This window comes from Chanodichthys erythropterus, chromosome 11, assembly GCF_024489055.1.
Source record: "Chanodichthys erythropterus isolate Z2021 chromosome 11, ASM2448905v1, whole genome shotgun sequence".
Classification (NCBI taxonomy): Eukaryota; Metazoa; Chordata; class Actinopteri; order Cypriniformes; family Xenocyprididae; genus Chanodichthys; species Chanodichthys erythropterus.
Genome location: NC_090231.1, coordinates 27,300,957 through 27,325,934, shown reverse-complemented (window position 1 = coordinate 27,325,934; position 24,978 = coordinate 27,300,957). Strand labels below are relative to the sequence as shown.

General features: G+C 37.7%; 2 protein-coding genes across 5 annotated transcripts; one reads left to right on the top strand and one right to left on the bottom strand.

Moving 5' to 3' along the window:
• Positions 1–1,507: 1,507 nt before the first annotated feature.
• On the top strand, positions 1,508–22,919 carry lsp1b (lymphocyte specific protein 1 b). Of its 4 annotated transcripts, XM_067402199.1 has the most exons (14): positions 1,508–1,699; positions 3,584–3,730; positions 4,090–4,525; positions 4,642–4,751; positions 6,384–6,437; positions 6,526–6,820; positions 7,788–7,826; positions 9,604–9,647; positions 10,141–10,222; positions 10,655–10,789; positions 11,927–12,025; positions 12,592–12,684; positions 13,755–13,842; positions 22,351–22,919. In XM_067402199.1, exons 1-13 carry the CDS (start codon positions 1,641–1,643, stop codon positions 13,833–13,835), a joined length of 1,674 nt encoding a protein of 557 aa, XP_067258300.1. In that variant the 5' UTR covers positions 1,508–1,640; the 3' UTR covers positions 13,836–13,842; positions 22,351–22,919. The 4 variants fall into 4 exon arrangements, with proteins under 4 accessions (XP_067258300.1, XP_067258302.1, XP_067258301.1 ...); XM_067402201.1 differs by lacking the exon at positions 6,384–6,437; XM_067402200.1 differs by lacking the exon at positions 7,788–7,826 and having other exon boundaries at positions 1,513–1,699.
• LOC137031304 (mucin-2) lies at positions 13,851–24,060 on the bottom strand. The gene is made up of 3 exons (XM_067402198.1): positions 24,026–24,060; positions 23,697–23,727; positions 13,851–21,159 (listed from the first exon to the last, which is right to left on the bottom strand). Exon 3 carries the CDS (start codon positions 21,149–21,151, stop codon positions 16,802–16,804), a length of 4,350 nt encoding a protein of 1,449 aa, XP_067258299.1. The 5' UTR covers positions 21,152–21,159; positions 23,697–23,727; positions 24,026–24,060; the 3' UTR covers positions 13,851–16,801.
• Between the last annotated feature and the right edge of the window lie 918 nt (positions 24,061–24,978).

The window sequence follows — 24,978 nt, the reverse complement described above, 5'->3', positions numbered from 1 at the left end:
TACTTTTACACGATATGGGCAGTTTAATTTACCTAAAGGCCGATGTTCAACCAAGCCATTATTTGTTAAGCAACAAAAAACTGCTGGGAAAGATCAGCTCTACAGCAAAATACAGATGGACAAAGGGAGGATGAGGAAGAAAAACAGGATGAAGAGGAAAACTAAAGATAGATATTTTTTGTTAGTTTTGTAAGTTTGTGAGAGCCAATTTTTAAATTTGGATTGCTAATATAGCTAGCAGAGGTATTTATTTATTTTTCTAATACAGAAGAGACATTATTTCTATCATTATTTCATTCGTTATTTTTGAAACTTGTCATAATAAAACATGTTGATTAACCTCCGAGAAGCCTATCTGAATTTGTGTCTTTGGTTATAGATAGTATTTTTTAATATAACAGTTTTCTATACATACAGAGCAGGCATACTTTAAATGTATTGAAATTATAAGGCATCTTTGAGTAAACTTCGATTAGCCTATCATCTGAGTAGGCTATCTCATTGCCGGGCCGAGTGTCCTGTTTTTTGGTAATCAAAATATGGTCACCCTTCTTAAATCAAATTTCTTCCCATTCTGATGCACAGTTTCAACTTCAGCAAATCATCTTGACCATATCTACATGTCTAAATACACTGAGTTGCTGCCATCCATATGATTGGCTGATTAGATGTACCTAATAAAGTGGCCAGTGAGTCACTCAGTGAAGCTGAAGTACAACAACCCATGACCCCTAGTGGTCACAAAGGAAAACAGCCAGACTGTTACAGTAATAATCACACTACTTAATATTTTCAAAAGAAAAAAAGTGTTGGCCTACTATAAAGTACATGTCTAAAGAATTAAAAATAATTAATCCATGGTGTTTAAAGTAACTATTAAACTATCAATGTTATATAAACTAGGTGTCCATCTATGATACTGCTGAAGTGTGATGTACAGACTACATCTGAACACTGGCATAATCTGATGACATCTTCACATCATGCCCTCTAAAAGATATAAATTATTTTGACTCAACGTGAAGTGGTAATTAAAATTATTTTCATTATATTGATATTGAATTATTAGGCAGTTTAGTTTGCAGTTAAAACTGAGTCTTATGAGCTTATCTCTACTTATGTACTTAGCCAGGCTACCTGTATATTATTTAGGCAGGTAAACAGAGCATGTGGATATATTTGTTCTGAAAAGTGTCTGACAACACATGGACTATTAGTGGTCCCGTAATGCTATTGTTTAGGGGTGTGGATGTGCATATGTGTGTGTGTGTGTGTGTGTGTGTGTGTGTGTGTGTGTGTGTGTGTGTGTGTGTGTGTGTGTGTGTGTGTGTGTGTGTGTGTGTGTGTGTGGTATCATCTTACTTTCCCAAGGGACCATCACATGACTGGTTAGCTTTCTGCTGATTGGAAGAGAGAACTGGAAAAGACAGGAGCCAGAGTTTCAAAGCTCTGAATGAAAAACACATGGAGAGAGACAGAGGAAGGGAGTGAGTGGAACAGAAAGAGAGAGAGAGAGATTGACTAAATCCTGCTCAGTAAAAGAGGGGGAGCACATTCACACCCTTTAGGGGACAGGAAAGGAGAGAGAATCAGAGAAACACTCAGCCAAATATCGTCTTCAGTCAGTGAAACATATAAACATGTCCAGCTCAATCCTACGAAGACATTCCAGCAAAAAGGGATTGGAAAAGCTCCAGAGGTGAGATGTTCTTCATTTGTGTCTGTGTGTGTTTGTTTGTTTGTGGCCATTTGGTCGGAGGTGTAGCCTTTGATCTACAGTCACACCAGTTTCTTTGCATTTAAATTGAGTATGCATTAAATCCTGACTTTTATAACCTAAATCATGACTTTTAAACCATTATCGCACTGATAGTGATTATCTGTTTTTATCTAGAAATGCTGAGTAGCACCAGACTTTCATGGAGACAGTTTATCAGGCAGAACAGAGGGGTCAAGAGGGGGAACAGAGCATGAGTTCCTTCTGTTGTTTATCAGGGTGTTTAGGAGGAAGGGTTAAAGTTCTTGTCTGTTGTTTTGCGGTCACTCTGTATTTCATACAAAGTCTATGGTCAAAGAATTCATAGATGCAGATGAAATGAGATCCAAATCATCAAGGCTTCCCAGGTGTTTTGAGGTTATAATAGTGTTGTTACATAGTTTTGAGTGATGTCATGAAATGATAGTGTGTCTGTCTTTGAGGATGTGTCTGTAGTTAAAGTAAAATCTGTCCCAAAGCCCTGTCCCAGTTGGCTGTTGTTCACACGGCACATGGTGAGTCAATTCATGACATCATGTGGAATGGCAATGACAGGCTTCAATAGCTTCTTTTATTACTGGAATTTTCCTGAGGGTGGTGACATCATCAGATCACCCCCTGCTCAAAATCTGTCGGTTCTGTGATACAGAGCACCCCCCCTCCAACTCTGCCCTAAGGACCTGGAGATCCTCTAAACTGTGCCGGAAAATTTGAGCCGTTCCACCACCCAGCCACTCACACTGGGTTTATTAAACAAAGGAAAGAGTGCAGTTATTATTGATGCTATTGATTTAGGCTGTACTCTTGACTGAATATGATGTGATTTGTAAGAGATTCAGATGTGTAAGCAGAATTTGAGTGGCTGGACAAATTTACTAAGTACTAAGTTTTTAACCACAACAGTCTAGAGAGATTTATGTGTTTTTCTTCTTCCATGTATCCATGTGTAAAATAATGCAATCATGGAATTAAGATTTCCTGAACTACTGTTTACTTAGAGAAGGACATTGAGAATGATTGTCTGATAAGCGCAGTAGAGTTAAAATATGTAAAGTTGCAACACCTTAGTTGTTTATTTAGGACATGTTAAAGACAATATTAGCAAACAGCGCATTGCTTCCCAGAGGCGTGTGTAATGTGTATAGCAAAAGAGACTTCAGTAAAACTTGTGATTTAATGAATGATTGTGGAAACTACCTGGCAATCACTCACCTCTGCACAATTATTGTAAACATTTAGTAAAAGTTGTTGTTTCAGTTGTTTTGTTTAGTTCCTGTAATGTCAGCCCCCATAAAAGGAAGCCAGTGAGCCATTTCCTGTCAGTGTAAACCCTGCACTTCCTGTCCATGTTTAACTTACTTCCTGTCCATCTTTGACCCTACCTTCTGTCAGATGACCCCCTATCACTGTCATAGTTATGATGATGCGCTATTGTTCTGAAGATATATCTATATATATATATCTTGATTTAGTGATCTTATTTTTTTTTCTGGTTTAAAATAAGGTTCATTAGTTAAACATTATTTAATGTATTAACTAACATGAATTAACCATGAGCAATACATTTGTTACTGTATTTACTAATCTTCCTTAACGCTAGTTTGTTCATGTTAGTTCACAGTGCATTAACTAATGTTAACAAGATTTTAATTATGTATTAGTAAATATTGAAATTCACATTAACAAAGATTAATAAATTCTGTATAAGTGCAGTTCATTATTAGTTCATGCTTATTGTAAAGTGTTACCTTTTTTCTTAAACAGAAATTATGAATATTATAATTAATTTGTCATTATTCATTACATTAATTGTTTTTGTGTATACAGGATCACTGCTCAGCGCAGTCTGGAGGATGCAGAAGAAATAGAGAGAGAACGACGACGACGTGCAAGAGCCAGTACCTCTTCTGAGGCTTCTCAAGCTACTGGGACACCACAGGACAGCCCTTGCACTGCACAGCCTCTGGACAACCAGTTAGTTTCAAAAACCTAAACGCATACTCCAGTCTTCATCAAATACCAGGAAGAAACTGTGTTGTGTGTATTTGTTTTGTTTCCATGGAATCTCAACCCCCAGATTGTGGCTCAAGCCAACTTTCTCAGTCTTTTTGTGTTGTGTTAATCTGTTTGTGAGTTTGTGTTTGTATATGTGACAAGACCACACCTGTTCTTTTGATTCTATTCTATTCTATTCTATTCTATTCTATTCTATTCTATTCTATTCTATTCTATTCTATTCTATTCTATCAGACTCAACTGTTGTAAGTAGATAGTTATTCTTATATTGATATCTGTGTTAGAGGCAATTCTGAAAGTGTTTCATTGTTTGTTAGGGGTCAGAATGATCTGGTTCCAAGCTGTCAATCCTCTTTGGAAGAAGATGAAGGCTTCAGTGATTGGACACATCTGAGCAGGCGCAAACAGAGACAAATGGAAGATAAAGATATAGAAACACATCTCAACGGCTCTCGTCACTCAAGACTTCAGCTCCGTTCCAGCTCTGCTCAACAAAGCATAGACATTGAGGACAGCACCCCATTTATACAGACTCAACCCTCCTTTTCAAATCAGCAAAACCTGGATGAGGATGGTGATGATGAAGACTGGGGAGCTAGAGAGCAGGAAAGAAGGGCTAACATTAAGGCAGCAGAGAGGGAGGAGGGAGAGATCAGACGGTGGTGTGCAGAGGAGGATGACCTGAGAAGGATGAAAGGTCATGAATCACCTTTCTGGAAAAAACAAAATCAGAGCTGTGATATGGATGAGAAGGTACAATATTTAAGGCGGCATTTAACCTCAACCCAGTCGTGCATCAAAATCAGTCTTTCAAAGTTGCCTACTTCATGCAGCGAATATACAAGCTTCTGAATCTGTTGTTTTTACAGAGAGAAAAGAAGGTAGAGATGAAGATATCCTACACCTCCACAGTCCTCCTCCAACAGAATGGGAGACAGCACAGCATAAATGGACAAGAGGGGAGGAGAATAAATGACAGGTACAGGCATAGACAGGCACACACTTCTCAAGAATACAGCTAAGACAAAAAAAATGTCATTAATTTACTGTTTGTAAAAGACACTGCCATTATTTTCAATACTTCAAACACATGAATGTATTATAGGTCATCCTTGTTATGCAGTACTTATTGAGCTTTTAAAACTCAAACTTTAGAAAGTGAATATGCTTGTGTTATTGTGTAAATTTGCTATAAAAGGCTTTTAAGTTTAAGCTCTAAAAACTTTATTCATTATACTTATATTTATTTAGGCTACTGTTGTAGCCCACTGTAAAAAAATGTGCTGTAAAATAACAGTAAAATACTGTTAATTTACAGCTTATTACTCTTCAACACAATGGTAACCCCCAAAACTCAGACAACAGAAACCCCTTTAAATCCCATCAGAAACACTAACACTAACTTCTATATTATCTTGTGCAAAAACATAAAATAACACTTCAGCATTTACTCTCCTGATCAGTTATTGACTTCACATAACTTTTTCCTGTTATCTTTCACTAATATTTCAGTGAAATTAACTTGTTCCGTTTAGTGAATTTGACTGTTAGGTTTTAAACTTAACTGCTTTTCTACAATTTACTTGCCATAAATTAATTTACGGTGTATTACTGTTAAAATATGTCACACAATGTTTTTTTTTTTTTTAAATTTTTTTTATCTTACACCTTTAACCATTTTAACCCCACAGCAAAAGTGTTCAGTTTTATTGAACACTTATATGTGTCCACTCTACAGTGTGTTAAAGTAACACTGGAACAGTGTTGAAGTTAATCAGATAATTAAGTGATTAATTAAGTGATGATTGACATTTAGTGAAGACACCTGCTGTTAGGAAGGACAGAGGAACAAGATTAAAACCGATATCTTGGGCCAGACAAGTCTACCAAAGAAAGTTAGTTAACATAAGGGTGTCAACTTGAAGATAACGTGAATCATTTTTAAACTGAGCTCTAAAATGGCAGTTTGGGAGGAGCCTATTAATCCAATCCTGTCAATCACAATTTAAAGCAGTATGTGTCTGCTTACCTCACTCATCACTCCCGTGAGCATTTTACCACCCAAACTCACATACTGTTCTAGATGGGCAAAAATATCTGTAGAAATGTGTGAACCAGCATAGTTTCTATGTTGATTATGCCAGTGTTTCCTGCACTGCTTTTCCTCTGTTGAATCTCAAGCCCCACAACAAAAGAAAAAATATTTTACCTGATGTATAAATGTGAGATTGCATTTTAAATTGATTGTGATTATATTAAAAGAGCAAAAAAAATACAAATAAACATTTGAGATGTAATCCGACTGCCAACAAATATTTGTCATTTGACTGATTCTTTGAACAAATCGCTCAAAAAGAGCAATTCAGGAGTTTGAATCAGTATGACGAATCCTTCTCTGAATTAACACAATGAATCAGAGAGTTATGAAAAAAACATCTGACATGCACTATGGAGACATAGCAATGCAGAAGAACAGTTTGAAATGTGCCAATGATTGGGCAGCAATAGAGTTTGGTCTGTGTTGAGAAATGACATGATAAAATCACATGAGTTTCACAACTTCCCCAGAACAAATATCCTTCCTGAGTTCAAACCATTTAATCTTACTTAGAGAACTGAAGATACAGAGTAACATGGATTCAGCAGCTCTCAGCAGTCCAGATAGGTAAAAAATAAATAAATAAAACAAATGCATTTGCAGTAGAATACTTTGTTCATGAATCATTTCCCTTTCTCAATCTTGTTGTATTTAGTGTGTCGGAGGAAGTGTTTATAAAGAACAGTGAGGAGAACCATCAGCACAGAGAAACGGGGGATCAGACTCATGAGGAGGTTCAGCTCAGAGAAACGGGGGATCAGATCCATGAGGAGGTCCAGCACAGAGAAACGGAGGATCAGACTCATGAGGAGGTCCAGAGAATGATGAGAGAGGAGGAGAGAGAGAAGAAGAGGAGGGATGTGATGGAGAAGTTAAAGAGGTTGAGCATATCCAGCGGAGATCCAGAGGAGCCCTTCAGTCCTCTCAGCCCCAGGAGCCCCTCCTACATGGTATGACATCGTCACCATCAGACACCTCACTCTTCAAAATCACATCATAATTCAAGATTTGTTACAGATATGTCCACTCATGCTTGTTAAACAGTATTCAAATTATCATTAACACAGTTTTACTAATCGATTTCTAATGACCTATTATTATTTAACTCACAATGTTGAGCTGCAAAACAGATGACAACGTCTGGAAAGATTAGTTTTATAGAGTCAATGACGTGTACATAAATGCTTTTTCGCATGTGTTGGTCTGATTTAGGGGTCTTTCAGAGTTTAGCTCTAATCCTTATTAAACACCTGAACCAGCAAATCAAGGTCTTCAGTACAGTACACTGATATGTATCAGGATGGTTCACTCATATTACTATGAATGGGAGAAACCGCAATACGTATTTGGCTAAGTAAGTCCGTCTTTTAAATAAAACAACCAATTGGCATCACATCACAGAGGCTGTGGCTCCTGTATAGGCTCCATTTACACTGCGAGGCTTAATGAACAGATCTGATCCTTTGACCATATCCAATTTTCTTGTCCCGCCAGTTTACTTTCGCTTGTAACACAACTCGTATCTGCTTATTATAAATATTTAAATAATTAATGTAGGGTGATTTTTTGCTTTAATGCACATACGATGTGAAGATGGGCGCCGGGAAAAGAGTTTTTTTGCCATGCAGTTTGGTGGTGTTTGCAGCACAGAAATGGCACAAATCACCTTTATGAATAACAGATAATTGTTGGTCCTCAGCCTGATATAAAACATGACATAGTGTACAAAAAATGTGTTTGTGCATTGTGCTCAGTGGTGTTTTCACTCTGTAATTGGATCTGGTATCTTCCTGTTTCCGTGACTCTGACATCTTTCATGTGCTGTGTGTAGTTTTGATATTTTCCTTGCAGTGGTGATGTGCTTTACATTGCTGAGGTGCTTTGTATGTGTGTGTTGTCTTTGCTTGCTGGTTTCAGGCTGAGGGTGAGGATTGGCAATCAGAAGGTACAATTTCGGTGAGTTGCTTACTATGTGCATGTGCATGACAGAATTGTTGCCTTATGCTTGCTTCATAAAGCTGTGGTTATAATTGCTTTGCATTTGCTCTGTTTATGTCTACGTTCATATTCCTTTTCATCTTACTTTTGCAATGTTCTGATAAAACTAATCCTGATAAAGTTTAGCATTAAATGAACCATTTTTTTATGTAAGAAGAACATTTATGATGACAAATATATCAGTGTGGAAGGCTTAATTTAAAGGCAGCAGATCAGTTCTTAAAGGATTATTTCACTTTCTTTTTGTTAACAACTGTTTATTGAATTTTCTTCTGTGAACAGTAGTATAAAACAAAAAGCAACTGTGCAAATTTAAAACCCATCCCACCCCCTGGTGGACTTAAGGGTAGAAAAGAAAAATAATAAAATACATAAAGTAAAATAAATAATAATAATAATAATAATAAATTAATATTAATACATAAAATACAATAAAATAATTTTAACAAAGATTTTAGAAAAGATGACACAATATTAAAAGATGAATGCAAGGATTATTTCACTTTCAAATTAAAATTTCTGCTCACCCCCATGTCATCCAAGATGTTCATGTCTTTCTTTCTTTAGTCAAAATGAAATTAAGGTTTTTGATGAAAACATTCCAGGATTTTTCTCCATATAGTGGACTTCAATGGAGCCCAAACGGTTGAAGGTCAAAACTACAGTTTACAGCGATCCCAGATGAGAAATAAGGGTATTATCTAGTGAAAAAAATCGCTCATTTTCTGAAAAAATTTGAAAATCATATAAGTTTTAACCATAAATGCTCATCTTGAACTAACTCTCTTCTTCTTCTTCTCTATTTGAATTCCAGCAGTGTAGACACTGCTAAGTGTATTACTGCCCTCCACAGGTCAAAGTTTGAACTAGATTGTCATATACAATATGCTAGTGCAAGTATATAACAGTTAGTTCAAACTTTAACCTGTGGAGGGCAGTAATACACTTAGCAGTGTCTACACTGCTGGAATTCTAATAGAGAAGAAGGAGAGAGCTAGTTCAAGATGAGCATTTATGGTTAAAACGTATATAATTTTTATTATTTTTTTTTTTTTAGAAAATGAGCAATGGTTTCTCTAAATAAGACCGTATTCCTGGTCTGGGATCATGTAGAACGTTTTGAAGCTGCAATGAAACTGTGATTTTGACCTTCAACCGTTTGGGCTCCATTGAAGTCCACTATATGGAGAAAAATCCTGAAATGTTTTCATAAAAAACCTCAATTTCTTTTCGACTGAAGAAAGAAAGACATGAACATCTTGGATGACATGGGGGTGAGTAAATCATCAGGAAATTTTAATTTGAAATTTCACAACACATATGGTGATGGTATTTTAAAAACACAGGAAATGGGTGGCAGGAAGACATTTTGGGAATGAATGTATCCCTATTATGTTGGGCAAAACTGAATCTTCTTGTGGAAGAACAAAATCCCAGCTACAGGGATTTACAAGATCAACAAAGCCAGATACAAGGCCCCCAGCAAAGAAATTATGAAATAAATCTGCTTACAACATCAATAGAGTATGACAGAGTCAACATCTTGACAGAGTATGGCTTTATTTTTTGCAATCATCATCTGTTACCCAATGAAGTTGCACTGCATTTCACTTTTTCCCTTTTGCCTGGACACATTGCACAAAATATTATAAACATTTTCATGCTTAGGCCTGTAAAGATTCACATACTTTGAATCCATTTACAAATAAATGTTGCTTTACTGTTTAATCTACAGATTACTGAGAGGACTGAGTCTCTAAATCGCTCCGTTAAAAAAAAGTAAGTAGACTTCAGAAACACACGTACACATTGAGATGAATGGATACAAGTCATTTACTATAGGATTGCAGAAAAAATCCCCCTCATAATATGGAGTGTGAAAAGAAGCAGGGGCAGGATTGTTGTTTTTTTGTCCTGTGCTATGACATCATGGGTTCATCAGGATTTTCTGCTTAATCTGACATGAATGATTAATTCATGAATGAACAACATGGTTCACCTTTCAGGCAGGCAGGCATACATGACATGACACGTTTCTCTCTATGTATCCTTCTCCTTTTAACTAAATACACAATGATGAAAGATTGTTTTGTCGTTTTTCACATTTATCTCAGAAGCCTGGCTATTCTTTTCCACATTGTTTTGTCTTTTGTTTGTATCTCACAGTACTTTATCAGTCATGGTCCTCTTCATGTCACGGCTTGTTCTGACATGATGTTTCTTGGAAAAGTAGTGGTGCTTTAGGTAATGTTTCATCTGTTTGTGAAAACAGGAACAGCATAAAGAAGACCCAGCCTCCCACGATCATCTCGAAGTTAGATGGTAGATTGGAGCAGTACAACCATGCCATTGAGGTGAATTACCTTCACATGCGCTTGTATAATGTCAATTTTATAGTTAGGCTTTTTGCATATATATTCCTGTAAATGCACCTGCACAGTTATACATACAGCTCTTATTACCACAGCCAGCGCTTACGTACACCTGCTCTGATGTTTACCACTCTGATCTCACTGCCGGGTGCTTTCGGACACCATGCATGCCCAGGCACCTCTTCTCTTAGTCATCCTGACTCACTCAAACATGTTCTTAGCTTAGGTCCTCTGTTTTTCTGTTACCTGTCAGGAAGTGTGTAAAAGCCCCATGGCAAATGTATGTAATGTGAATCCAGGTGTTACTTTGCTTTTGTTGCTGAGAGTTAAGCAGGTGTTTTCACATAGCCTCTGCTGTGAATCAGATATTGCCTAATATTTCCGGTCATATAGTATGTTTTTGTGTGTGTACAGGAGTGCAATAAAGAGGGGAACGTAGTCAAGCTGATGGATGTCCCAACACCACCAGAGCCCGTATCTGCTAAGAAGACCCTGTTTGAGGCGGGAGAAGCTTGGAATCAGAATTCAGCGAAGGCTGTGTCCTCTAAGGTTCATATGGTCATAATCATCATTTACAGTTTATCAACATATTATTATGTATATTAAATAGTTCACCCAAAATGGAAATTCTGTCACCCCCCCCCCCATACAAAAATTCACAAGGGTTAAGTGTTGTTTTAGACCCCTATTTCTTATGTTCCTCAAAAGAAAGTCATACAGGTTTAGAACAATGTGAGAGTAAATAATGACAGAATTTTCATTTTCTGCGAGAACATGTGAAAAGTGCCAGTATGCAAAAAAAAAAAAAAAGTTACAGATTAAAATATAAAAGTTCCTACTGCATACTGGTGCGTATCGGCACATTTCGAGCACTGAATTTTTTGCACATTCATCAGTCTGTCAGAGAGAGTTCAATGTGCTGCAAATGAAGAAAATACACGCAAAAACAAAAAAACACCAGCAAATTAAGAAAACATCAACACATGTGCTGCAAATACAATGCAACCAAATACAGAAACACACTACAAATAGCACACAGCTCAATGCGCTGCAACTGAAGAAAACACCAGCAAATTAAGAAAATATCTGCTGAAAATGCTCACAACACAACTAAAAACAGAAATGTGCTGTAAATACCACAGACCACAACGGAAATGTTTCAAAAGGACCCAAGTAGTGATGAACATGCACTGTGAAAATTAAAGTTGAGAAAACTTAAAAGTTTAAGGCAACCAGCTGGAGATTTTTGAGTTTGATCAACTTGTTGTATAACAAGTTCAATTTACAACATGTTGAGAAAACTCAAAAATCTCCAACAGATTGTTGCCATACACTTTTAAGTTTTCTCAACTTTTGATTTTTAACAGTTTAGCTGAGACATGATTGTTCAATGTCTACTCATCAGTGGTGTTGTCAATGACCTGAAAAGTGATTTTTATTTTTTAATATACTCATTTTTATTTTTACAACATATGTGTGTTGTATTTATGAGCAGCATGTTTCTGTATTAGGTTGCGTTGTGAGTATTTGCAGCACGTGTTGTCAAACCGATTAAGATGTTTTCTTAATTTGCTGGTGTTGTCTTCAGTTGCAGTACGCTGAGCTCTCTCGGCCACCATAGGTTTAATAAAAAATGAGTGAGTGAGTAAATGAATGAATAAATGATTACTAGTTACTTTGATTCAGGATACAGATGGAATGAAGGTGGGCGTGGCAGATCTAATTAACCAGTGGGTGAAAGGAAACTCTGATGTCAACAGCAAGAGCCCCTCCTGCAAAGCAGCTGTAAGTTTATGGGTCTCTGAATGTTAATTGCATAGATTCTTTACTGAATCCTGCTAATAGTTAATTTCCTTCTGAATCTTTTGTATCCTCTATGTTCTTTTTCTTCAACTTTAGTTCTCTTCTTTCCACTTTTCTTGTGTCTGCTGTTCTTCTCATCCTTTTCAATAAGGTAAAAAAAAATCCTATCTCTCTTTTTCTCCATACACAGTAGTTGAGTGGGTGGATTTAGGTGGTTTCTCACTCTTTCAAAATGTCACTGGGGTCCACTGGGTTAAAGTCCTGCAAGGGCATTAAACTACTGTGGAAGAGCTTTAGAAAATGTCAGCAATTTTAAAATATCTGATGTCTGCTTTGTTTTGTGACCTTTTTTGTTTTGGACTGCTGTTGTGTATGTGTTTTCTGGATATAATTTTGTAAAGATAAAGTTCATGCAGTGGTCATGTGATGAGAGAAATCCCTGAAACAAGCATGTTGTTCAATGACGCCATCTAGTGGTTAAGACGAACTAATTTAAAAAAAACAAAAAAAACAACTGATCTTATTTCTTATCTTTCTTTGTGTGTAAGTGTCAGGATGTTAAGCCTGGTGAGGTGCGCAACATAAAATCCATGTGGGAGAATCTGGGAGACGCCTCTTCACAGGATAAACCATGCACAAAGGTACATCAAGACTCCTCATGACTCTAAACCATAACCAATCCTACAGAAACCTTCCTCTAAACTTCTGTTAGGCATTAATTGTGTTTAGATTATTACTTAAAGCTGCAGTCCGTAACTTTTTTTGGTTAAAAATTATCCAAAATCAATTTTTGAGCAAGTACATAACCAGCCAGTGTCTCATTATCTTAGCTAGATTCACAATGGTAAGCTTGTAATGTTTTATAATAAGTAATATAATTTCTGCGGGAAATTTGAGCATGCAGCAGTTCCTCTGTGCGTCATTACGTCACGTCCGTAAACAGAAAGGAAGGAGTCCAGGTTAATCGGTTTTATCACGTGAGGATGCAGCTGGTAGCGGATCATTTATAGCCTGTTCTTCTCACAGCAGCTGAAATAATTAAACTCATAATTTTGATGGCGGATTGTAATCCAGAAAGATCCAAATGACAATCATCAGTGACAACTGGAGATTCACCCGTAGTCAAAAAGCAAAAGACTTTGGAACTGTTGAGTGGCTACAGAAATTGAAATCTACAGGTAATGCTAATATAAACAGTCATAATAATGCTGATGTTGTTAACATTAACGATTTGAGAACAATATAACAGTAATAATAATTTGCACAACTGTTTGAAGCATGGTTTGGTTTGTCATGATCCGAGCGATCGTTAGATTTAATCATCATTGGCAGCACGATTTATTGTAAGCCTAATGCTTTTTTCCTCAGTTGGTCAGAACAAAAGTGGCAGACATGTTACTTACTTGTTCAGATGATATTTTCCAGTGAAATTTCGTATATTTGTCATACTTTCAAGACGTAGAATCTGTGATTCTGAAGTTCAGTATCCACATGGTTCGGTGACTGACAGCAAGCATTAGATTCATCCGCGCTGACGAGCTGTGCCGAGGCACAACGCACGTACAGATAACTGTTCCGCATATGACTGCAAATGCATGTTTCAAACAAGAGATGGCGACAAAGAGGGAAAATCGCGGAAAATCGCAGTTTTAAGTCCTCTTCACTTGGTTTTGGAGGTGTAAAGGTTGTAATTTGATCTTTACCTTTTCAGGGATCAGCTGGCAAAAGGTACAAATTTGTTGAGAATGGGCACGGGAAGTATGAGAAGGTCTTCATTGATGACATAAACTAAGGATCAAGTAAGAAATGTATTTTCTTTATTCAAATCTTTTATTCAAAATAACAAAATATAAATTCAGCATGTTCATTACTACATACATAGACATAATTCATGCTTTATTAAAATTATTGTACATTAGCTTGGTTCAGGCCCGGATTAAGAACACATTGGGCCCTGGGGCTATAGCAACACCAAGGGCCCCCTTTCATATGATTGCCAAGCCACAGTGTCTTGTACCACAAGAATTTGTTTTTTATTGTTATTATTTTTATATTTTTACAAATTTCATTTTATCAAATCATTTTATATAAGCACAAGCACACTAAATATTCCATGCTATTTTACATATTTTAAAATATATTTAACATAAAATATTTAACATATTTTGAAATTGTATTGCATATATTGCTGACACAATAATTCTTTCTTCTTATTAACACAAAATAAACTATTTTGAAGAATGTGGGTAACCAAACAGTTGATGGTCCCCAGTGATTTCCACATTATATATATTTTTTTTCCTACTATGGAAATGAATGGGGACCAGCAACTGTTTGGTTACCCACATTCTTCAAAATAGTTTATTTTGTGTTCAACAGAAGAAAGAAACTCATTCAGGTTTAAAACAACTTGAAAGTGAGTATGATGACAGGATTTTAATTTTTGGGGTGAACTATCCCTTTAGGGACAAGGGTCCGCATGCTAACTATTAGGATGCTGTCACGACCTGCACGCGTCCGATTTTCTCAACTGACTTCAGACATAACCAACTGTGTTTATGTAAACCTTGACGCGAAAGAAGTCCAGTAGTCAGGTGCTGTTTGACAGGCTTAAGTTTGTGTGCACGCTTCGGGTGTATGGGGTCAGAAAAAGCGCATAGAACAGCACACGAATGACATGTTTAACTGGCAGGGCTTTAAAGCACATGCAAATAAAGAACTTTTGTGCAGTGTCCCGTGAGTAACTCTACCGCTGTGTTAACGTGTGATGTGAATGTGAATGTGTCGAGGTCGAGTTGTACGGATGGAGGCACCAGAACTGCAACTGATAGAATGTGCTTCAAAGGCAGATAGTGGAGACAAGTCACTCGACATTGGTGTTCGTCAAAAAAACAGTAGGAAAGTTAATTCAGGGTTTTTACACGGGTGATGATGATGATGGGAGAAAAACACTGACATTGTGAATTCAAACGGCAATAAAATCAATCGACTCGTAAACTGTAAATGTTGAAAACACCTTACGTTTTCATGAGAAACAATTACTATCCGAATAGGGCTTAACTCGTTATAAGAATAATAACTTGCTGCAGCTGCTATCTCACCTTTTTCAACGTCTAAAGCACACAGATCGGCGACGGTGTCGGTGGGTGAAGATAATTGTGAGCTGCCGCTGCGCGCGGGGTCTTCCACTGGCTCGGATGTTTTATGTGAACCGAAGAAGTTAGTTTTGGTATTTTTGCTGTAAGATTAGCATCCCTTTTTCTCCCTTTCAAGCTTATTTTTCCTTTTTTGCGCACCACTTTTTTAATCATTTGAACACCAGCGAGGCTGAAAAAGCAATAAAGGCCAAATTTCTAGTCTACATGAGATAGCATAACGCAAAGAGGCGTTTCCCGATGTCATGGCACGAATTGTAAAGTGATTTTGATTGGACGATGATTTATCAGTCAGGCACATTTTCCAATCATTTTTTCTTGTTATTTTATTAGACACAAATCAAACACCTATGACTTGTCAATCTCATTTCCTCCAGCCAATCACGGGCCCCCTCTACCCGCGGGCCCTGGGGCTTCAGCCCCACCTAGCCCTTATGTTAATCCGGCCCTGGCTTGGTTGTATACCACTGGTTATCTACAGAAACAAACACACTTAGCAATATTAAAATAACTTATGGGTGTACAGGGTAAGGCGCATGATGATTAATTGTTTAAGAGTGTTTATTGTGGTTTCTCACTGTTATCATGCATAAATCTGTGCTGGTTTCACTTGAAGTGTTTAAGATATATCTAACCCGTTCTCTCCTGCTATGCAGAAGTAATTCTCAGAATCATGTCGAAGCTGAACTATTATGTGCATGTGGCATGAGTAAAGGGCACAACATTGCAGTCAGCTGGATTTTGCAACAGAGTTCCCTTAAGTACTAAGGCTTCCATAATTACCAGCTTATTTTATATATATATATAAACAAATTTTTCCCCTTGCAGCCCTGGGTAGTATTCTGTAAATGTCACATGCCTGTTGTTATATCTATCAGTCTAATGAATATTTGTGACACCGAACAACAAATGAAACCATAAGCATGAAATCACTTGCAACATTTCACTAGAAATGTGTAAGAAAACATCCAAAACTCAAATGGTTTTAAACCTAAAAAAAGTGAAAAATAACACATTTGAAACTAGTTTTTAAGGTCTTATTTTATGATCAACAAATTGAGATTTTTTTTCTTTTTTTTCAGTTTCCATCCTTCATGTTCTAGTTATACCTTTCCACTTTCCACTTTCCCTCTGACCTTTTTGAAATGAACAACACGGCCATAAATCATTCTGAGCAGAGCTCTTGACACCGTTTAGGACGTCACGTTCTAAAACTCTATTCAAAACACGTCTGCTCACACCATCCAGCTCAGCTGATGTGAGCAAACTTAAATCCAGGATCCATCCACAGCGCTCTCTGAGCCACTTTCCTTGTTTGATCATTCTCACCTTTACATTTTCAGCCCTTGTTCACTTCCTCACTCACCACATCCCGAACAGCTGCACCCATCAGTCGCCCTCTCAATGAAGGAATGCACTTGGCCTCGATTTCTGCTGACCAGCCCTCTACTGCACTGCTCAGAGTGGAGTGCAGTGCATAGTTTGTTTGTCTCATCATTGATTTCATAAAGAAAAAGGAAGTTACTTTTACAGCACTACAATACTACATAATTGGGTCATTTTGTAGTTGAAATCAACTTTACACTGTACATTTGAAATTCCATCAAACATCTGCCATTTTTCCTGTAGATGTATTGAATCCTTTGGCTGTTCTGTTGAAGTCTTTCGGCTCTTCACCTTTCTGTTTGCGATTTAGCAGCCCTCTTTCAAAGGCTGTAGCTATTTTGTTGAGAGGTTTTGCAGCTGCCTCCTTCAGCTTCCGGGCATTGAAGCGGGGGCTGTAGAGAAGGATGGGCAGACGGTGGACGAAGGATGGGACTAACTGGCCATCCTTCTCTATGTTTTTCCGCTCTTCCTCGGATTTGTTGCTATGTATCTGCTTCATAATGTTCTCCTTTGTGGCAAACATATGAAAAAGCACAGCATCCCACATTTTTGTTACCTTGGGCTCATCTTTCTTTTTTACCATATCCTGCCCACTCAATGACTCTTCTCTGGCCCTTGCAGACTTGTCTTCACTACTTATTTTTATATCTGCTTTCTGGGCATTTTTCTCTTCATCAGGCTCTGGAAAACTGGGGGCATCAGGTTCAACAACCATGTGCTTTTTCAGCCTTGTCCAGCCACTGAGTTTGGCCTTCAGGCCTTTGGGTTTCTGAGCACCCTTAGGTTCATTTAGTCTCTTCTGATCATCTGGTGTGGGTTCAGAGGAAGGCTCTTTGCTAAACTTGACATTGTCAGTGTCTACAGCCTCATTTTGTCTTTCAGTGGCTAATGCATCTTTTGAACACTTCTGAGGTTTTGAGGTATCAGACTTTAACACTTTAACTTCAGCATCTGTGATACAATCCTGAGCAGGTATATGTTGTGCCTTTAAATCCATATTAGATGCTTTGGCTTCTGTCTGGGATTTAGCACAGCTTTCTTCAGATGAAGAGAGTGGTAGAGATTTGGCGGCCTTGAGAAGCATGGCAGCAAGACTGTTTTCTGAACTTGGAGCTTTTCGAAAAGTCTTGACATTTGAACACGGTAAAGCCTTTTGAGTGTCAGATTTTAAGGATTTGGACTGCATGCTATCCATATTCGATTTGGTGTCTTGATGTACATTATTTAATGGTTTGATCACTGCTTTTGAATTGCTTTGTAGTGTTGTTGGATTGATTGATTCAGATTCAACTTTAACTTTAGCTGCAGCGTTGGTTTTATTGGAGTCCTGCATGGCTGATTCCAAATCTATAGATGGGTCTTTTATAACACCACTCAGGGGTATTAAATCTTCAATAACATTGTCTTGTTTAGAAGATTTATCCTTTGCTAAGTGGGTGACTAGAGCCTCACTGTAAGGCGCAGGTGAAAATATCTGTCCATCTGAGGGGATTTTGGATGATGTATTTCTTTTATTGGAAGGGCTTAGAATAGATTCCATGTTGTTGTCATGTTTCTGCATCGGCTGACCTTTGGTTTCTTCTGTGTTTTTGTTCATTTTAGTAGTGGATTTCAAGGAAGGAGGTGTTGAATTTGTGTTTAATAAAACTTCATTTTTATTTGCTCCTGGTTTAGCGTGAACTACATCTGATTTTAATGTATTTGCAAGTTGAGACGCCTCTGGTTTAGAGGGACTTGCGGTATTAAATATATCTGTTTTAGGGGGACTTTGATGATTAAATATATCTGATTTGGGCAAAACTACAGGATTGGCTGCATTAGACATATATGAGGCTTCATGTCTGGTTATTTCTGTCTTTGATGGGGCTGTAAAGATAGATGAACCTAACCTTGAGTGTGCTGTAGATTTAGTTTCCTCTGGCTTTGAGAGGGCTGAAGTTTTAATATCTGGAGGGACTTTAGTGTAACTTCTGGTGTCTGCAGATGGCATTCTAGAGTCTCCGATATTGGTTGATTTTGTTGCGATTTTATTTACAGTAAAACCTTCATTGTTGGTGTTTGTGATATTGTGGATTTGATTGCCTGTAATGGTGGCAGAAGAAGAATCACAGATAGCAGAATAAGTTTCTAAAGAACATTTGGAAAAACATGGCATTGTTTTCTGCTCTTGATTTGCAGAAACGTGTGACTGCATCATTTTCACTGATGCAGGATTAAAACTTTCTGTTGGATATATAGATCTGTGTGCATTCTCTGACTGCACTGTTTGCAATGGGATATTTTGAACCGACAAAAAATTCTTTGTTAACAATCCGGTTATATTTGAGTTCGGAATATTTGATTGCACCGGGGGAAAAGGGTAAGTAGGCATTTTTTTCCCCTCTGCTGCAAAAGGAGGGGTGTCTGTAGATCCTGAAATTAGTTGTCTTGGAGCCTCTGCTACAGCAGTGGGGGTTACAGCCATTCTTAAAGGTGTATTTTGAAGCACATGGTACATTGCATCTTCAGGACTTAAAGCTAGAGGCCTTGGTTGTACCCCAGGGATTGTCTCTTGTTCCTTTAAACTCGGATCTGCTATTTCCGAAGTGGGATTATTAATAGTTTCTATTTCAGCTTTGTCAGTTACTAGTACCTTTGCTTGGTTTGTCATTGCGATTTGCGAGGGCAGCACTGCCACTGAGGTTTGTAAAGCCTCTGAATCCGCAGAGGATTTCTCTGCATTGAAATCAGATTTAATGCTAAGCATTTGTTGAGATGTCTTGGTTGGAGTTTTGGACATGTAATTCTCATGTGTCATGTTTTTTCTATCTTCTGGTACTTCAGGCTTAGAGATAGATAGATCACCAAGCGAATTCACCTTAATTCCACCATAAGCAACATATTCAGCAGGTGTCAAACCATAGTATGTTGACTTTCGTTTTGAGACGTTAGTTTCATTTTGCAATGGCTTCTGGTTGCCTACAAACCGTGCTGGTGGTCTTGGTGACCAGTATGCAGGAGTACTGGGTGTTTGGTAGTTTCGGGAGGGGGCAGGCATGGATGTTTCCTGACTTACATCTGTTGGAACAGACTTGGCTGGTGTCATTATACAGGTTTCTGAAGTTTCAGTTTTAGTCATTGGATACTCCTCTGGAACTGTAGATGTCAGCACCTCACATGCTCTAGAGCTGGACTTACTAGCCTCAGCAAGGGTCTTAGATAAGGAAACTTCACATTTAGAAATCTTTGGTGTCAAGCATTCCTCAGAATAGGCATGAGAAATGAATGGTTTGAGTCCTGTGGCGAACACAACACCATTTGGAATGGAATTCATTATTTTATCCACAGCGATTTTTTTAAGGCCATCATCATGATCAACTGCTGCACTCTGAGCTTTTACACTAAATGATGAGGGAGGTTGGAGCCAGTGATTTTGAGGTGTGGGTCCCTGATGGTTTTCTGTAGAGACCGCTGCCTCTATTGTGGAGGATAATGTAGAGTTGAATGCATACGAGGGCTGATTATCTGCAGAAGCTTCAAAAACATGTGTATCTAGACTAGAAGGTATCTGACTAGAAGGTTTTTGAACATCATACCTTGTCCCTGGATTTTGTTTAACATCTGTCACTGAAAGTTTTGCATTTGATGGTATTTCTCCTTGAAAAGCTGAAGCACAAGCCCAGGAGTCTTGAATAGGGGGCTTTGATATCTCATAAAATGAAGCTTTTGGAGTATAAATCCTTGTTTGTGGAAAAGCAGCTATTTTTTCCATTGTGAAAGTCTTGAATTGTGACCCAGTTGTTTCCATGACGTGACTATTTGTGAGAGGTGTGTGAGTAATGAGTGCAGGTGCAACGTTTTTATATCCTTTCACATTGGATTGGCTCACTGGAACTTGAGAGATTGATGGTTGTGTCTGGGATCCTAGTGCACAGGCTGATGTCAAATTTGGAGCAGGAGGTCGAACTGGAGCCAAAGAGGGAGCTTGTATTTGCACTGAGTCTTGATAGGTCTGTTGTTCGCCGAATGTGCCATGCGCCGTCCTTACTCTTGAGGAACTGGACTGAAGCGTTTGACTAAAGGTTATCTCAAATGATGTATCTGGGTTTGTGTCTGTGGCTTGCTCTGAGTCATCATCAAAAAGGATAGATGAGCATGTGTATAGAGGTGCTATCTGGTGCTCCAGCGATCGGGCAGGGTAAGAGTATGACTGCGCAGACAGTGTAGGTGTGGAACTGTAGTATGTGCTGTTGGCAGGGTATAGGTATGGGGAGGGGGAGTGACCGCAGAAAGGGTTGCTGGAGGAATATCGAGACTCGAGGGTCTTGCTAAAGAGAGGGATTTCTGGAGTTCTTGGAGGTGTGGAGTGGTCACTGTGCTCCAGGTCAGGGCTGGCCTCATTTACTGGTGACAGGTTTGATCGGAATGGGATGGGTGTCTGAGAGGAAGAGCCGACTTTCTTTTTGCCACTTTTCTTCAGAAGTTTCTGCAGACGGGCATTGTCTCTCCCTGGTTTTGGCAGTAAAGGGGGAGGGTACTGCTGTGGAAGCAGATTAGGCTGACTACCATAACTTAAAGCCATCAGCATTTCAACACCTGTATTAAAAACAAGCCACAAATACATGTCTGGTATTAAAAATAAAACTTCAATTCAGACTGAATGCTAACTCTGGTTTTAAACTTGATCTCTCTTTCTCCATATGAACTGTGAATTTCACTCCATCATCATGCTTAATGCATGCTTAAAAATTTCAAACATCTGGATTCCATTTTTTGGGATTCCATACATTTGGGATATATATACTGAATTGTTTTTTTTTTTTACAATAAGTTGTAAATAAAACAGTATGAGTATGTTTAGCAAGAAAATTTTCAATCTTTCTACTTAATTTCAATTTCTGAGTGAAAATTGTTTCTACACATATTTGTAAATAGCTTTGTTCATTCAAAAATGAAAAATCTGTCATTAATTACTCACCCTCATGTCTTTCCACAACCGTAAGACTTTCATTCATCTTCGGAACACAAATTAAGATATTTTTGGTGAAATCTGAGTTTTTTTTATAGATATAGACAGCAATTTAACCACCACTAAAGACATTGTTAAAATAGTCCAGCCAATATCGGCTCAATATTGGCCGATGCTACTTATGTGAGCAGCACAATGCATGTGTGTGATGCTGACATAGGAGCCGGCCAATATCGAGCCGGTGTTCTGACGTTGAACAAGGAAGTGCTGAACGTAAACATAGAAGATGACATAGAAGATATTTTTGAATAAAGTCAATATTTTTTGATTTCACACACAAAAAGTATTCTCGTTGCTTCATAAAATTAAGTTTGAACCACTGCGTTCACGTGGACTATTTTAGTATTTTAGTTATTTTGTCTTTGGTACCTTTCTGGACTTGAAAGCGGTGGTTAAATTGCTGTCTATGGGGTATAAAAAAAAAAACTCTCAGATTTCATCAAAATATCTTAATTTGTGTTCCGAAGATGAACAAATGTCTTATGGGTGTGGAACAACATGAGGCTGAGTAATTAATGACAGAATTTTCATTTTTGGGTGGATTAGCCCTTTAAATAACAATTTGATGAATTTGAAGCCTATTGTACCCAGAAGCTAATTTAATATTTGCATTTTTACTTGAGGGTTACTTGCAGGGTTTACGATTTATGACTGAAGGAGTTGTGTGTTTGTACATATTTTCATTGTTGTGGTCAATGTAAAATAACTACCAACTCTAAATGTTTTTAAACAAAAAAAAATTCTCTCTCTCTCTTTAGCTGGCTGCTAGAAACAAAGATGTCTGAAGACAGGATGCTGATGTGATCACCGTCCTTCAATTATTGCACTGTAAAACAACAACAACAACAAAAAACTAAAATAGAAAACTTTTTCATTTTAATTGCTGCCTGTCTAATTTTACTTAAAATCAAAATGGTGCCAAGGCCGCAATCAATTTGAGTGGCTTTACTGGTGAAGAAAATCAAGCTGAAACTTTAAAAACTTGTTTAAATGGGTAAAAGTTATTTTAACAAGTTCATATTATACATATTTACAGAATGTGTAAACACACACACATACACACACACTTTTTGAATGATTTCTGATAAAAAAAAAGAAGTTTCTTTTGGTTTAATTAGCATTTTCATTTTGAACATTCTTACTCTCGCCGTCCTGCTCTCATTTATTTTTCTTTCCTCTCTCAAGATTGTTCTAGAATATTGTCTCCATATAAGTGAATAATATGCTGTTAAGTAGCCTTAAAACAGTCAACCCATGTAAACCAATCTACCAAACAAATGTAAGGTGTATTTGTCACAAATAAAACTTTCAGGTCAATTTTCAGGTGAATGTTTTGTCTCTTTGTCCATACTCTTATACATCTGTCTTCTTCAATTCATTACATTTATAAGAATATACATAGTAAGTTCATGATCTTTACCTATGACAGAATTTATCAAATTGACCATTATACTGAATATCATTAAATTCTGATTAATACTGTAATATTCTTGCATGTACATACAGTCTGTGACTCCCTCTGTATCTGGGTTACTTTAGTATCTGTGTGTATTCTTGTGCCTGTGTGGCAGTAGTGTCCCTGAAATGTGATCATGAGCTGCCTTATGTTTTATTTTTGCTCACTGAAAGACTGCACATCCTGCAACGACAATAAGATAAACACCCCAGACTCAATTCTCACACAACAGCAACAGCACAGAGGTGGAAATGACACTAATAACTACTTTGATCAGAAAGCATTTAATAATTATCTTACAATATATAAGATAGATAATTATCTTTCTTATCTTGCATTACTGTGTATCTGGTTGTCAAACATGTTTAACTCAGTGACCTCAGTGAATTCCCTGTCTGGTTAATGAACTGTTCTGAGGTCTGTTGTGAGTGTGTGCTTTCCTTAGACCTGTCCGAGTGCTGAAGACCAGAGACATGCCTGTTTGATTTAGGCTCTATTAGCATAACGCCATAACGTTTCTTTTACAGACTTCATGCTAAATCATTGTACTGTTTGTTATTGTGTTTTTTAACCCATGCAATATTGCAGTATTTTTAATTAAATACTTCCAGCTATGATGATAGTATTAAGAGCATTTGTGAGACTTACAGTGAGGCCAGAAGAGAGAGATGATGCTGATCTGCAAGAGATGAACAGACAGATATGAAATTAATATCAGGTAATATGTACTGCGAAATACAAATACAAGGTGCTCAAATGCAACAGACTGGCTATTCATATTATTTATGCCAAACAAAGATGTTAAATGACAAAAGCAGCTTTCAGTTGTTTTAAAGCAGGCACTTTGACTCTTGAAGTGCTAGTTAGCACATTAAGCACAGGCCTAATGTCTCTCACAGTGCCATGCACCAGATACCCACTAACAGATCACAGTCAAACTGTTAATGAAAGCTAAACTGTGCGGTTTTTGTTTTTACCTGTGCAAGTATTGCTGTGCAATTAAGTGTGCGTCTTGCAGGGTCCAACTCCGTGTGAGTGCGGTGGGGTAAGATTAGTAGAACAGAGCAACAGGACATGGTGACCTACCCCTTTTCCATGCCAAAAATAAAACTCCTCGCCCTGAATTCAAGCTGCGCTCTGACAGCCAGTGAGAAGTAACCAGGCAGGGGCTTTCCACTTCACCTGAAACGTATGACGGGGCCCAGTGCATGTGTTATCAGAAGTATTTCTCATTTGCTATCGTTGCATAAGAGCTTCACCACTAATCGTTAAGAGATCTCGTTTCAAACACCCACACGATCTAATTCCTAAATGACAACGATTCGTCTGTTTATTAAACCTTTGAAAACATTCCGTATTAATCCGCTTTGGCGCTGCCTGAAAGGGCAGATGTCACGAATAGGTATGAACAGCTTCACAAACAGTTTTCAACCTCACAGTATTATTATTTCTGTCTTACAAATATTCAAATGATCACAGAACTAATGTGATAAAAGTTTATAATTTGGATATGAATTGATGTCTACGGAAGAGATCCAAATAGAGCAGTCGTATCTTGATTACATCGACTAAGTGGCTACAAAAATATGTATTTGATTTGTTCAAAAACGCTGGACATTTCTGGACTACAATCCGCCATCAAAATGATAAATTTAATTATTGCAGAGCTGTGAGAAAAGGCTATAAATGATCCACTTGGCTGCCTGCAGCATCCTCACATGCGATATAGCCTACTAGCTGGGACTTCTTTATGTACACAGACGTGACGTAATGACGCAAATTTCACCAAAAATATCTTAATTTGTGTTTTCCAAAGATGAATGAAAGTGCTGTGTTCACACCAGACGCGACTTGCGCGAATAAATCGCGCTATTCGCGCGTAGTTGGACGCTTGAACATTTTGAGTTTACTCGCTTCATTCGCGCGTGAA